At 61.8% G+C, this 13,439-nt stretch overlaps 1 protein-coding gene across 5 annotated transcripts in view; it reads right to left on the bottom strand.

Moving 5' to 3' along the window:
- UVSSA (UV stimulated scaffold protein A) overlaps positions 1-12,385 on the bottom strand; it is a 28,046-nt gene extending 15,661 nt beyond the window's left edge. For 2 of the 5 annotated variants that reach the window (XM_032492258.1, XM_032492280.1), the window contains exons 1-7: positions 11,719-12,376; positions 10,749-10,848; positions 9,385-9,715; positions 8,507-8,627; positions 7,474-7,800; positions 6,638-6,750; positions 6,412-6,540 (exon numbers count right to left, since the gene is read on the bottom strand). In XM_032492258.1, the coding sequence (XP_032348149.1) occupies positions 6,412-6,540; positions 6,638-6,750; positions 7,474-7,800; positions 8,507-8,627; positions 9,385-9,715; positions 10,749-10,848; positions 11,719-11,806 (1,209 nt within the window). In that variant the 5' untranslated portion in view covers positions 11,807-12,376. Of the gene's footprint in view, positions 1-6,411; positions 6,541-6,637; positions 6,751-7,473; positions 7,801-8,506; positions 8,628-9,384; positions 9,716-10,748; positions 10,849-11,718 lie in introns of all 5 variants that reach the window. The other 3 variants (XM_032492281.1, XM_032492267.1, XM_032492273.1) reach the window with 3 other exon arrangements.
- Positions 12,386-13,439: the final 1,054 nt, after the last annotated feature.

Raw genomic sequence — 13,439 nt, 5'->3', positions numbered from 1 at the left:
TATTCTGTCCCTAAAATGACTTGTTAAAAAGCCACCAAGCAAAAGCTTTCTCCAGACAAGGCTGCCCTCCCCGCCCACTTGGCAAGACATGGGCACCTGTGCCACCCCTGGGGGGCCCAGAGGCCTGAGAGAGCCCCTGCCCCCAGCCCAGGGCCCTGGAACTTCTCTGCCCTCTGCCCTCATCTGCTTGCTGGGGGTGCAGCAGGGACCCTGAGCATGAAGGGCTTACCTTATGGGGGCAGAGGGCCCCCAAAGGGCAGGGCGACCGATGGCCACACACACTCATCAGGCACCAGGGCCGTGTAGAGCGGGAATCACGTGTCAGCAGCCCTCCCTGCTCAGACCCTGACGCATGGCACCCCTCTGGGCCAGCTCAGCCTCCTGCTCCCCAGCCCTCTCAGCCCCACATTCTCAGCAACCCCCACAGGGACCTGTCTTTCCAGAGCAGGAAGGCACTGGGAGCCCTGCCCTATGGCCAACCCCACCTGAAACACTTGGGGCCCCTTTCTGCCTCTGGCCCACTCAGACCAGTAGGGGCTTCTGCCCCAAGAACCCACCCCAAGGAAATACCCAGAGAGGTGACCCCTGCCGAGTCCATACCAACTGCAGCTGTAACCCTCTGATGCACACATCCCCTCCTACAGTCCACCTCACACTGTGGCTCGGAGGCCCGAGGTGGCCGCCTGGGCCTGCTGACCCCCAGGGAGGAGGCCAGCAGGCACCGCCCCCGCCGACCGTCACTGCAGGGCCAGGGGCGGCCACCAGCCCAGGCCTGGCTAGCACGCCGCCTGCCAACCCGGGACCCAGGGACCCAGGAAGCCACGGAGGAGCTGCCCTAATCAGATGCAAATGCACTGTGCTCGCACGGCTCGTGGTGCGTCTGGGAAGAACGGAGACATTAATCACTGGAAACTGTAATTTTTGTTATCAGTCTAACACTGATCAAAAGGGAAGCCTGTCTCCGCCGCTGACCTGTGAAACGTCCCAATTATACTCTTTGGAAATGACAGGGGCACTTAACTCCCGAGCCGGGCAAATGGCGACGATCAATCACGTTTGAATAACAATGAGCCGCGGACCTGAAAATTATTTTTGTATAGAATCTACCCAGGAATTTATGAAAGGTGGAGAGCAGCCCAAGGTTTTCGGGCATTACGGTCCTGGCTTGTGCAGCGCGTATCAAACACTAAACAGAATTTATGTGTTTTAATTTTCTAAAAGGTAGCTGTGGACTGGGTGCTACAATGCATAACATACAGTGCCAGCTTTTAAATATGGGGGTCGTTTTCATAAAATACTATGCTTATTGCCCACACCCTGGAATTTCCCCAAGGACTTTTATTGAATTTTCATTTCCCCCAAAATACTCAGCTGCTCTGCTAACTATCAGGAATTATACCTTCTTTTCCCCCAACCAAAGTTGTTTATCCCTGTGATTAAATACAGAGCCCCAGCTCCCTTGTTCTTAAATTAGTGCTGACGAGGCCGCACACGTGTCCAGAAGGGCTGTCAGGCCCACTGTCGCCTGGTCCCTGGCCCGGCCCCCAGGCACAGCTCTGCTGGGAACAACCCCAGGGCTCCCAAGCAGGCGCCACTGCGGTGATCACTCCCACACTCGCATCTCCTGCTCCTTGGCAGCTGGGGTGACCCCTCAAACGATGGCAACACAGAAGCAGGGACTTCACTGCTAACACTGCACTCAAGCTTGAATGCACGAACCGAGGGAAAAGGGCAGCAGCACCTGGTGTCTGGAGGCACAGGTGTCCTGTGGCCGCGACGCCGGGCAACCAAGTGCCTGTTCAGAGGGAGGAAGCAACCCACCAGCCAGGCCAGACAGGCCTCCCAGGCTCTGGAGGAGCATGTGGCTGGAGAAACTGAGGCCGCAGGGAAGACTCCACCGAGCACACTGAAGGGCCCGCCCAGGGCTCCAGGGCAGTGTGGTGGCAATTCCCTCAAGGTTCAAGGGCACAGACTGGGTCAAAAGGCAGCACTGGGTGCGGGTAGGGAGACGCTGGGGGCAGAGCAGGGGCGTGTGGACACTGCCAGGAGCTGGGAAGGAGGTCACCGGCCCGAGGAGGAATCGGTGAAGGTGGGCAGCTTTTAGCGTGGGGTCAGACTAACTGTTCTCAGGAGCCGTCTGCTGGGAGCTGGGCTTCCCAGTCCTGATGAAACATCACAGAATACGCTGGGGAAACCAGCCCCGCCCCTCACCTGGGGGCCCAGAGGCCCCACCAAGCCCACCCACCCAGGGCCTTCGCCCACCTCCCTAACAGGTGAAGACCTTGGGGCCTGGGGGCCGGAGGCTCTGGGAGAGGCCAGCCCCCTGGACTGAGGCCTCCAGAGGCGGCCCCAGGCCTCCGTCCGGTTTCATTCAAATGGACTCTCACCCACAGTTAAAAGGATTTAGAAAAATGAGGTTCTGTGATCATAATTAAACAGGCAACAGAACGGCTAAAATATACAATGTAATCAGTTTACGGAAGCAGGTAGCGGGATGCTAATTACCGGAGGAGGCTGGGAAGAGTCTGCAGGCCGGGGCAGACCAAGACATGGCTGGACCACTAAACAAATCCCGCGCAACCTGATTAACTCGGGGCGCCATCTCTATTGTTTTCCACCCAAGAAATCACTTTTGTTCAGTTTTATGTGTGTCTGTTTCCCTTTTTTTAAAAAAATGATGTAAGGCCTCGTCAGACAAGTAAGCTCAAAGCTGCATTTGTCTCCGCGGCTTGATGGCAACGCATTTAAAACCCCATTCTATCTTATAAACTAAAAATTAAACGTGCTCAGCTGTGGTGGTCGTCGCCACGGCTGCTATTTATATGCTAATGCCCTCCCTGGAAGGCCGTGCAAATCGCCCAGCCCAGCCAGTATCTCATGTGCATCTCTGCAGTGGGCGCACCTCAGAGGGCAGAGGATGGAGGTGGCCACGCAGGCACTGGGGACAGCACACACGGGGGTCTGGGATCCAGGGCAGCCAGGCACCCGGCCCAGAGTGGCCGTCATAGAGGGAGTGAGGCTTGAACAGGCCAAGCCCTGGGAGCTGCTCGGCGGTGCACAAGGAGGCCGCTGCCGCTCTGGGTCAACTGGACGTCTGGACGTCTGTTTCTAGGCCGAGGCTGGGTGGCCTGAGTCTGTGCTGCACCCAGATGAGCAGCTCCCTCTCCCCGGGTGCCCCCACCAGGCCTCACGGCTGGATTCCCATAAGATGCGGCCTCAGTGCTGCCAGTGTGAGTGGATGCAGAGCGGGGGCACTGCCTGCACCTCCTGTAACCGACACCACATCCTGCGGGGCTGGCTCTCAGCCCTGGTTGCTGCCCCAACGACTACCATGCCCTCCCCCACAGCTAGACCTCCTAGGATTCCTGGTGTGGCAGCCTGGCCTCAGCGGGAAGGTTCACAAACTCCCCCAGACTCAGTCTTCTCATCTGTAAAATGCGGGTGAGAACAGAATCTCCCCACAGGCCTGATTTTGCGATTATGGGAACCACATGTGAACAGGTTCAGAGGAGAGGGCCATCCTGGAGGATGCTGGGCGGATACGCTGTGGGCAGGAAGCACGCAGGGGCTGCGGGTGGAGAGGGTGGTCCCCAGCAGCTGAGAGCTCCGCCAGAGAACACGGGCAGACCCCTCCCCCAGCTCCAGCCCTCAAGTGCAGCCTTCAGTGTGAAGGTGATGGAGGGAGCGCGTCACCAGGAAGGTTGTTTACTGGCCCTGCTCAGTACAAGGTCCTGCCGGTCAGTTGGCTGATTTAGCTTCCCTGCCTCTCTGGGTGCCCGATGGGTCAACATTTCATTCCCTGGGTTCCCGCTCTCCTTTTCACCTGCAGGCTGCCAGCACTCGGCCCCAGCAGTCAGAAATGTGTCCAATGTGCGGGAGCTGCCTTGCTTCCACCTCGTGCTGGTGGTGGACCCCACGCACCGCCCAGGTGCATGGGTTGGGAGGTGGTCCTAAAGGCAGCAGGCAAACAACAGAAAGACCTCTCCCAGAGTCCAGAGGCTCAAGCTCTGTCTGCTTTTGCAGAGAGTGAGGGTGTGCCTGAGCTAAAAACTACGCGGCTGCCACGCTAGCCCAGCTAGTGAGAAGGGGCGTCCATGCAGGCAGCGCGGCGTGGAAACGTGTAGCCCAGTGAGCAAAACGCCCATGCCGCCGACAGCTTGAACAGACTGGCGCTCAGACTTTTTTTCTGACTTACTGGTTGGTGGGAGACTAATATTTCATTAACTACACGATATGAAGTAAGTGGTCTTTGCTCTGTAATTAAACAGCAGGCAATTAAAAAGCTTTGAAAGGATTTTTATCAGTTTAATGAACATAGCAGCCTCCGATCACTACACGTCTCCTCTAACAGTGGGGCTGGAAACTAAATCCACCAACCAGTGCTCCGTATTGACCTGGTGAAGATTTATCCCCCACCACGTCCACAGGGCGCTGGGCAGACCCTCCATAAAACAAGCAGTCACACACACTAAAACTGGCTTAAATGTTCTTTAAGGACAAAACACCTAAGTCAGAAGGAAAACAGTGTAGAAAGCAAGGCACCAAAGACAGAAAAGGGGAATCGTAAAAAAAGGCACGTCGGCAGGAGGCCGCGGGGAGAGCACGCCCCACGCCTTCGGCGCGACGGGGCCGCCTGTGTGCGCAGGGCCGTCACACCGCGGTCCAGGCGTCACACGCTCGTCCGGCTCCAAAATCCTGGACCACACGCTGCTGATCAGCGCTCCCCGCTCTGCCGGCAGGTCCGAAGGACGCCGAGCCAAGTGGGGAAGCGGCAGGGGGAGGAGTCAGACCGCGGACGGTTCACGGGGAAACCAGCCAGGGACGCTGGTCGATAAATCTCACACCCGCGGCGCGCGGCGCGGGCGCAGATGCGCAGATACCGCCGCCGCCGTGTCTATTCTGGGCAGCGGGCCTGCGGAGCCCCTCAGCCGCCCAGCCGCCACGCGGGCGACGGGTCCCCGCAGCCGCCGGCGGGGGGCACGGGGCTCCGGGAACCAGCGCGCGGAGCCTGACGGGGGCCGCGCGCAGTCGCCCCGCGGAGCCGGCCGGCGGCCTGCGGCTCTGGGGCTGCGCTCAGGCGCCCGGCCTCCCGCCCGGCACCCCGCCCGGCACGGCAACCTGGCGTCCCCCGAGGCTCAGAAGTAAAGTACCCCGACCTGCCAGGCCATGCTGGCCGGGGCAGTCCTCCTCCCCCAACCAGAAAACACTCTCTTCGTTGTAAAACAAGAAACTTGGTCGAAATTCACAGAACTAACTTATTTCCTGTTTAGTCCACAGCCGCCACGCTGACTGCCCGCGCCCACGCGGCTCGGGAGAAAGGCAGGGTCGCCCCCTGGCGGCCCCCGGGGGCCGTACACCTGCAAGTGTAGGCGGACAGTGGCTCGTCGCTCCCACAGGACCCATGCCGAACCCTAACCCTAACCCTAACCCCCAGCAGCGAGGACTCGGCGCCAGGCTCGGGGTGCCAACCACTCCCACTCCAAATCCGAGGGGCTTCGAACTCCATCTTTCCCTCAACGGGAACGGTGCCCTCCCCTCTCAGGGCCTCCTCCTGACCCCTCCTCTCACTCAGGGGCCTCCCCCAGTTCAGGGTTGGGGTGGCCCTACCGTGTGGGTGCACTGACGTCTGATTCCTGGCTTCCGACCAGAGGCTGATGGGGTCCATCTGTGGCTGCTCCCTCCAGGTAGCACCCCCAGGGACACCTCGGAGGACCCAGCTCTCTCAGGGTCCCTTTCGAACACACAAGTCCAGGTCCTGGCGTGAGCCAACAGGAGGGGCCTGGATGCACAGGCACCCAGTGTCCCAGAGCAAGTGGCTTCACCCCTGCCCAGCCCTCAGGGCCCCTGCATCAGGCCCACAGGTCTCTCCACGCGCCCTGCCTCGCTGGGGACACAGCCAGCAGAGGGCCTCCCCCTTCCCAAACCATGCAGGGCCTCAGAGGCAGCGCCACACGCCCAGCAGATGTCTGGCCTAGAGCTCCTCCCCCCGCCCCCCAAAATGGGCACCAGTCCCCACATCCACCCAGCTCACTCGCCCTGGGCCTCTGCATAAGCCAGGAGGGAGACGTCCTGACTCTGAACCCCGCAGGCAGCTTCAGCCACAACGCAGACAGAAGGACCTCCAGCCTGAAGCTCGCTACTGATCTTCCCCCTTAAGGCCTCCACCCAACTCGCCCCTTCCCCTCACTGCCCCGCCTGCTCAGACCCCATCCCAGCCCCTGCGTCCACGGGGAGGGCCTGGCTGTGGCCTCTGGTCCCTTAGTTCAGAGCTCCCACTTGGGGAAGTCAGGCCCCAGTGAGGAAGAAACCAGAACATGCCTAGCCCCCAGGGACGTCTGCTTCCTTAGAAGGCTGAGCTAGGGTGAGAGAGGAGGGCCCCTGCGGTCCCCACGGCCGGCTAGCGGCACTCACCTGCCTCCTGCAGCCCACCTCGGGTGAGATGTCCAGCTCACGGGACCGCCTCAGGGCAGTTTCCAGCTCCGCCTTTAGGTCAATGGCTCCCTCCAAGTGCCCACCATGGGTCCCCGTGCGGGTGAACAGCTGCAAGAACGGGGTGTCACTCGGCAGGCCAGGTGCCCTCCCTCCCCAAAGCTGCCCCTACCCCCAAACCTGGCCTGAGCTGGGGGACACGCCTCACCTGGACCCAGGAGCACACAGCCGGCAGGAACTTGTTCTGGATGAGCCTCAGAGCGTCCCGGGCTGCCTGGATGACGGCAAAGTTGTCCTCGTCCTCACGCACCCTCAGGCTGTCTGCAACACATATGTGGGTCACCAGGACCACCACTACCTGGGTAGGCACCTGGGCACCTCAGACAGGGCCACCATATTGCCCCACACCCCATCCGGCCACACGTTGCCCGGGACCCCAGATCTGGCCCCAGAAAGAGATTCGCTGCCTTGACCCCAATGCCTTCTCACACATTGGGCAGACCAGGGACCTTCCCTGCACTGCTCTCAGGATGAAGGCCCCACCCGCCCCTTGGCCCCAGGCCCCCCCTCCAAGCCCCCCCTCCAAGCCCCACCATCCCAGTGATCTGCACCCGGGCCCCCCACCTCCTGCGAGCCAGCTGCGTCCCCAGCCCCCAGCCACATGGCAGTAAGCTCCTTAGTGCTTATAGGATTCAAGGTGCCTGAGGGAGACAGGTATTTCCACAGCTACAGAGCCCTGCTGCCCTCCAGCCCCAACCACACCCCATGCACCAGCGAACCACGAGTGGCAAGAGGCTGTTTCTCAATCATGTCTTCCTCCAGCCACTCTTTGACCCCTTTCCAGGGCCCCCATCACTCGGAGTCAAGCCTGCCATCATGGCCAGGACTGTGTCACAACGAGGGCCTAGGGCACAGGACTCCCAAGCTTTGAGTCACCCCCACCCCTCCTTCACCCCTTGCCTCCCGGCCCCGAGAAGCCAGGGATCCGGAGCCAAGGAGGCATGGTGTGAGCGCAGCCTGGGTGGAGGACAAGAGAGACGTTACCTGAGGAGAGCTCCACGTCCAGCGTGTACTTGTGGGAGCCCAGCCCATGGCACCGCACGAACCCCTCCTGGTCGCTGTCCTCGTCCTCCGAGGGCCCCTCCACACCAACAGCTCCTGGGAGGGGGGCACAGGCAGCCAGGGCCTTGCTGCAGCAGGGCTGCTCCTCATCCTCAAGGTCGTGGGGACCCTCCCGGGCCACAGCTGAGGCCACAGTGGAGGCCATGGCAGGCAAAGCGGCCCCTGGGCTTGGGTCAAGGTCAAATGGCACGAGCAGCTGGAAGCAGCTCTCCACCTCCGTGAGGCAGCTGTGGATTTCCCCAGACATTTCTGGTAGGATAGAAACATGGTGAGCAGGGCCGTCAAAGGGAGGGCCCCTGGGTGACCAGCTCGAGACCGCCCACTTGGCCGCAGCAAAGCCATTCTCTGCGACATGCTGGATTACCACTTTCAGGCGCTGACCTAAGCTGTGACGGGGCTGGTGGCGCATCTGTGGACACCCAGCTAGAGGCTGCCAGGGCGGAACCAGCGGAAGGGAGTGGCCAGGGCCTCCCCCGAGCCCAAGCACACCTCCGCCATCCCACCCTGACCGCTTCTCGCCCGGGACTTCCCCAGGGTGGACCAGCTCTCCCTGCCTTGCAGCCTTCCTGAGGCCAGGCTTTGGGAAGTGCCTTCACCCAGGCCACCTCCCAAGCTGCTCACACCCTGGCTGCCCCTCACAGGAAGAACCAGCTGCCAGAGGCAAATGTTGGGGGCTTGGGAAGGAAGCTGGCAAGACCAAAGACACCATGAGATGGACCTGGAGGTTCAGACCACGGAGGGGTGCACTTCCCAAGTGTGACCGCCAGGAGCCGCAGGAGAGGCGTGGATGGCCTGCAGGGGCCCCTCCCTCCACCCCATCCCTCAAGCCCTGAGCTCTGCCCCCTACCCTCGCCAGGAACAGCCCGGATGGGAGGATGGAAGCTGGAAGCAGGCTTGCAAGCACCGCCTAGGAAGGTGTGGCAGTGGGTGGGGCACCCCTAGGCCGACCTCTCACCTTCCATCTCCCTGGCCGCCCGCTCAGATCGTTCCCTGTAGATCCGCTCCAAGCGGTGCCGTTTCTCCTCTTCTCGCTTTCTCTCTGCCAGGGTCCTGGCGTTCACATCTTGGAAATCCACCTGAGAAGTGTCGATAAAGGTTAGACCTGACGACAAAGGACCCAAAGGAAACAAGAGTCAAGAAAGGGCCTCAGAAAAGACACACTAACATCTGGCCAGAAACTCTACGGATCTCGAGTTCACGTACAGTGTTTTAAAGTATAAAACTCTTAAAATTCAACTCTGACGTTTAACATCTGTTAAAAACACAACCAGTGGTGTTTCCTAGGAAAGTAAGAGGTAAAAAAGCTCTCCAGCCCCCAAGTATGCTGTGGGTGGCAAGGCGGCAAACTCACTCCAATTAGCGGGAGGGGAGGCTGCCGGCCCGCAACCACGGGCCTGAGAACAGCACCCAAGAGTGCACCCCAGAGGAGCGACGGGAAGGCAGCGCCCTCAGGCCAAGAGCAGGCCAGGCAGCTGGGGGAGGGTGGCTGAAGACGGTCCCGGGGGGGGGGGGGCGTTTCGTCCACCCAACGCCGGCCAGAGCCCTCAGTGGACCCACACAGGAAGTCACAGTGCAGCATGGCCCCCCAAGTGCAGGAGACGCAGCGAAGGGCTGCGTCTGCGCAGCGGACTCTCATCCTCTTTTTTCACCTTTTGGTGGAAAACAGGTCCCAAGGCTCAGCTCCACCCACAGGCAAAGCTGCTTCTCCAGTCCTGGGAGCCCCACCCCCAACCGCCCTGCTGGTCACTGCCAGGCTGGCGCAGGGGACACAGGCTCAGGGCCCAGGCAGGTCTCCCCGCCCGGGCAGAGCAGCGGAGCGCGGGGCCGGCCCACCTGCTTGTTGTGCTGTAGGAAGTGAAAGCCCAGGGCCAGCTTCTTATAGGCTGCGCCGTACGTCTCGCTCCAGCTGCGGACGGCCCGGGTGGCGGCCCGCCTCAGCCTCTGCGCCACCTCCCGGGGCGGCGGCAGCGGCCGCTCGTGGTCTGTGCCCAGCGTAAGCTCCAGGAACTCCTGGAAGTTGGAAACGACCAGCATCCTGAACTGGTGAGACCTGGTGAAGAGCTCGTCCACAGCCTGGAAGGCGGAGAGGCGGACCTGGGCGTGCTCCTGGCTCAGCTGGGCCATCAGCAGGTGGTAGGCGTGGCTGAGCTGCTCCTCGGAAGACCTGGGGACAGAAGTCGTCCTCACCGAGCGCCTGACGCTCAGGGGACAAGTTGGCTCCACAAGTGGGAGGGATGCAGGCCCTCTCACAACCCTTTCCTCTTTTTCCTAAGCAGAATGGACCATCTACTGTCCTTGGGCCAAATCTGGCCCAGCCTTCTTCTGTATGGCCCACCAGCCAAGAGTGGTTTTTACTCTGATTACATCAGCAGAATAACACTTTGTGGCAAGTGAAAACTATGTGAAGTTCAGTGTGAGTGCTCCTGGTTTCACTGGGACCCAGCCACACCCCTTCGCTCATGGCTAGTAGAGGTTGGCCACACCTCCCAGCCCCCTGGGAAGCTCTGTGGGCCTCTGAGAGTGGCCCTGGCAGGGCTGGTGTGCACCCTGCCTCTCCTGTTGCCCTTCTTCCTAGCTGTCCCCCATAAGCCCTGCTGTTGGGGGACTTTCCAGAGCACGCAGCAAAACCTGATATGAGCTAAAATCTTTGCATCAAGATGTAATCACTTGTTAAGTTCTCCTGTTTCGTAAATACACCACAAGGATAATCAGTAAACCTCCTCAGCTTAAGTTCCCAACGTCTGAGAGGCTCTCAGCAGTGGAAGAGACAGACGCCTTCTAAGGACAGACAGACAGGCCCTGCGGAGCCCGGCTCCTGTGACCTCTAACCTGCCTCCCCCCACGTACCCCCCACATATTCCAACAATAAAGAGAAAGACACGCGCCAACCTACAAGTCACACAGGAGCGCTCAAGGACACACACACACAGAAAACAGACACCACCACAGCCTGAATGTGTTCTCCCCCACCCTGGGACCACTGCCCAAAACACGACCGCCTGCAGGGGCTGGGCGCTGCTGGCTCTGGGGAAGCGTCGTATGTGTGTCCTGTGCTGGTCTTTCCCAGCAGAGGGGGGAGCGTGGGGGCAGGCAGGGGCGCGCTGACCCCCCAGGGGAAGCCCCACAGTCTCCCAGGGCTGTCACGGATGTGCTCAGCCAGACAGTCCCCGTAAAACGTTGGACTTTATAAGACATACTTGCAAATTTTCTTCAGTTCCTTCATTTTTTCAGGATTCAGTTGGGGTTCCCCTGAAGTTGTGAGCTCTTCTACCAACTCTGAGAGTTTTTGATCCATATCTAGAAACACGTAATGCAAACGCTAAATAACCACCTCAGCTTTATTAGCAAACGTTTGCTGGGCTGCACTGTGTGCTGGCGTTGGGGCGTGGGTGCCAGGCTGGGGTCCTCACGCCCTGGCCTCTGTGAGATGACCCCTGAGGGCTGAAATACAATTCAGGGTGAGAGTCCGGGCCAGGCCAACGAGGCCTCTTCGGTGGTCATCAGGAAAAAAAAGGAAAGGGCAACAACAGAACGTGAGCTCTGGAGGGCCACGCCACACAGGCGCGGCAGGCTCCGCGAGGCCAAGGGAAGAGGCTGTCCAAGTGACACCAAGCTCGCTTTCCCAGGACGGCCGCACCTTCCCCGCCGGCACTACTGCTCGACACAGGCCACGAGGCGGCCTCCGGACCGCAGGGCGAGATGCTGCGACTGGACCTGCGCACGGAGAGCCTCCTAGAGGCAGGTGCGGTGGCGGGAAGGAGGGGCCGCGCCGCTCGGCGCCAACCGAGCCGGGGGCGGCGAGGACGCCGGGCCGGCTGCAGAGCTCGGCTTCACCGGGTGGAAGGAGGAGCTGGGCCAGTGCGCACAGGCGTGCTCGTTGACCGCAACGTTCACCGCCGACGCCGGCTCAGCACACGATCGGCAACTGGAGCGCTCCCGCCGCCCTCGCCGCCCACGGACCCGTCAGGGTCGACTCGGCCCGCGTCCCTGAGACCGGGGCGCGGCCGGCCCCGCGGGACGGAGGAGGGGCGCCCTGGGAGAGGGGAGAGGGGGCGTCCCGGGGGAAGGACGAAGGGGGCGCCCTGGAGAGAGCGCTCGCCTCCGATCCCGCCTCTCCGGCCCCGCAACGCGACCACCGCCCGGCGGCGCGGCCACCTCGGCACCTACCGGCGACCCGGCCGCTCGCCTCCGCCTCGCCCCGCCCTTCCGGCGAAGGGCCCGCCGCCCTCACGTGCCCCCAGATCCCTACGGTCATTGGCTCGCTCTGGCCCGGGCGACGCGGCCACTTAAACCTCGGCCTGCCCCTTCCGTAGGAGTCCCCGCCCACCTCCTATCACGTGCCCCTCGAGCTCCTCCACCAGTGGCTGGCCCTGACCCGGAGGCGCGGACGCGGGGTCGAGGCCGAGGTCTGCGCGGTGACGCAAGGCGCGCTCCCGTCGCGGGCGGGGCAGTCGGGGAGGGCGACGCGCGAGAAAAAGGAGGCGGGCGGGCGCAGCAAGTCCTTAAAGGAGCCGCGGGCGCGGGTGACGGGGCGGGGCCGGCCCGAGGGGTGCGCGCTTCGCCTTTGTGGCGCGGCCGCGTTGGTGAGGGGCAGGTTTGCGGTCCCAGCGCCCGGCCCCTGCGACTGGACTCCTGGGTGGGCGCCTCTGCGCGTTTCTCCGGGGACGCCGGAAACCTGGGCCCACGCGCCGCCTGGAGGACGGGATCGGGCGGGGGGTCTCGGCAGGTGCCCCCGGCGCTTCTCGAAGGGTTGCTCCCCCGCTGTCGGCTCGAGCGTCACCTGCGCGGTCCACTTCCCGGGTCTGACGTCAGCGCAGGGACCCTCCCCTGGCTCACCTCCCGCCTGCCTGTGGCCAGCGTCCCGGAGGCGGGACACGGGCTGGGCGTCTGCTCCTCGCACAGCCAGGGCCCCCAGGTGGCACCCACGGTCCAGCCGCCTGGACGCGTGCACCAAGTGTTCCCCGGCACATGAACTTCCTTCAGGCAGACCCACTGGCAGCCGGGCCGTCATGAAATATTTACCCCTCACCGCCCCTTGGGGCTCTGCCCGCCACCTCCCCGGCTCAGAGCACCTGCCCCAACACAGCCCCAGGGGCCTCACAGCCACGCAGCCCGGCTAGCCCTCCTCTCACGTCCTGTTCAGTGCTGCAGCTTCGGGGTCTTGACACAGGCTGGGTGCCCCAACCCAGTTTGTGCCCTCACCCCTCCTCCTCCAGCCCTTGCCCCTGCCCTCCCCCAGGAAGGTCTGGCTTGACCCAGCGAGGAGGCCAGGGAGCATTAGTGTACACGGGGCAGCACCAGCAGGTGTCAGGGGGCAGGCTGGATGTTCTCTTAGGGAGGGCCTGGGGTAGGGGCAGAGAGGGGTGAGGGCACCAAAGACAGGCCCACCCCAAAGTGTGGACGCCGTGGCCGTAGAGGCACTGCTGAGTAGAAACAGCTCAGTGTCCATCAGCAGACAATGGTGAACAAACGCGACTGTCTGCAGCCTTAAAACGGACGTGGATGGACTTCAGAAACACGACCCTAAGTGAGAGAAGGTGGTCAAAAAGGCCAAGTGTTGTGATTCCACATACACAAAACGTCTGGAAAAGTCAACTCCAAAGCAGACTTGTGGTTGCCAGGGGCAGAGAGGGAAGGGATGGGGCTGCTGATGGCACAGGAATTCTGTCGGGGTGACAGCGTGAGCTGGAATTAGACAGAGCTGTGCAACCTCATCACCAGGCTGGAACATTGAGTTGTGCGTTCTGAAGGGTGGCTCTTGTGGCATGTGGATTAGATCTGTGAGTAGCTCTTCAGAAAGAGGGAAGCCACATGGACCCAGGCCGCCAGCCCTCCCTGTGAGCCCGGCTCCAGGCACCCATCAGCAGTTCCCCTTTCTTGTGTAATTC

The sequence above is a fragment of the Camelus ferus genome, chromosome 2 (assembly GCF_009834535.1).
Source record: "Camelus ferus isolate YT-003-E chromosome 2, BCGSAC_Cfer_1.0, whole genome shotgun sequence".
In the NCBI taxonomy this organism is placed as follows: Eukaryota; Metazoa; Chordata; class Mammalia; order Artiodactyla; family Camelidae; genus Camelus; species Camelus ferus.
The sequence above is the reverse complement of the archived record's forward strand: the minus strand, read 5'-3'. Positions and strand labels throughout refer to the sequence as shown.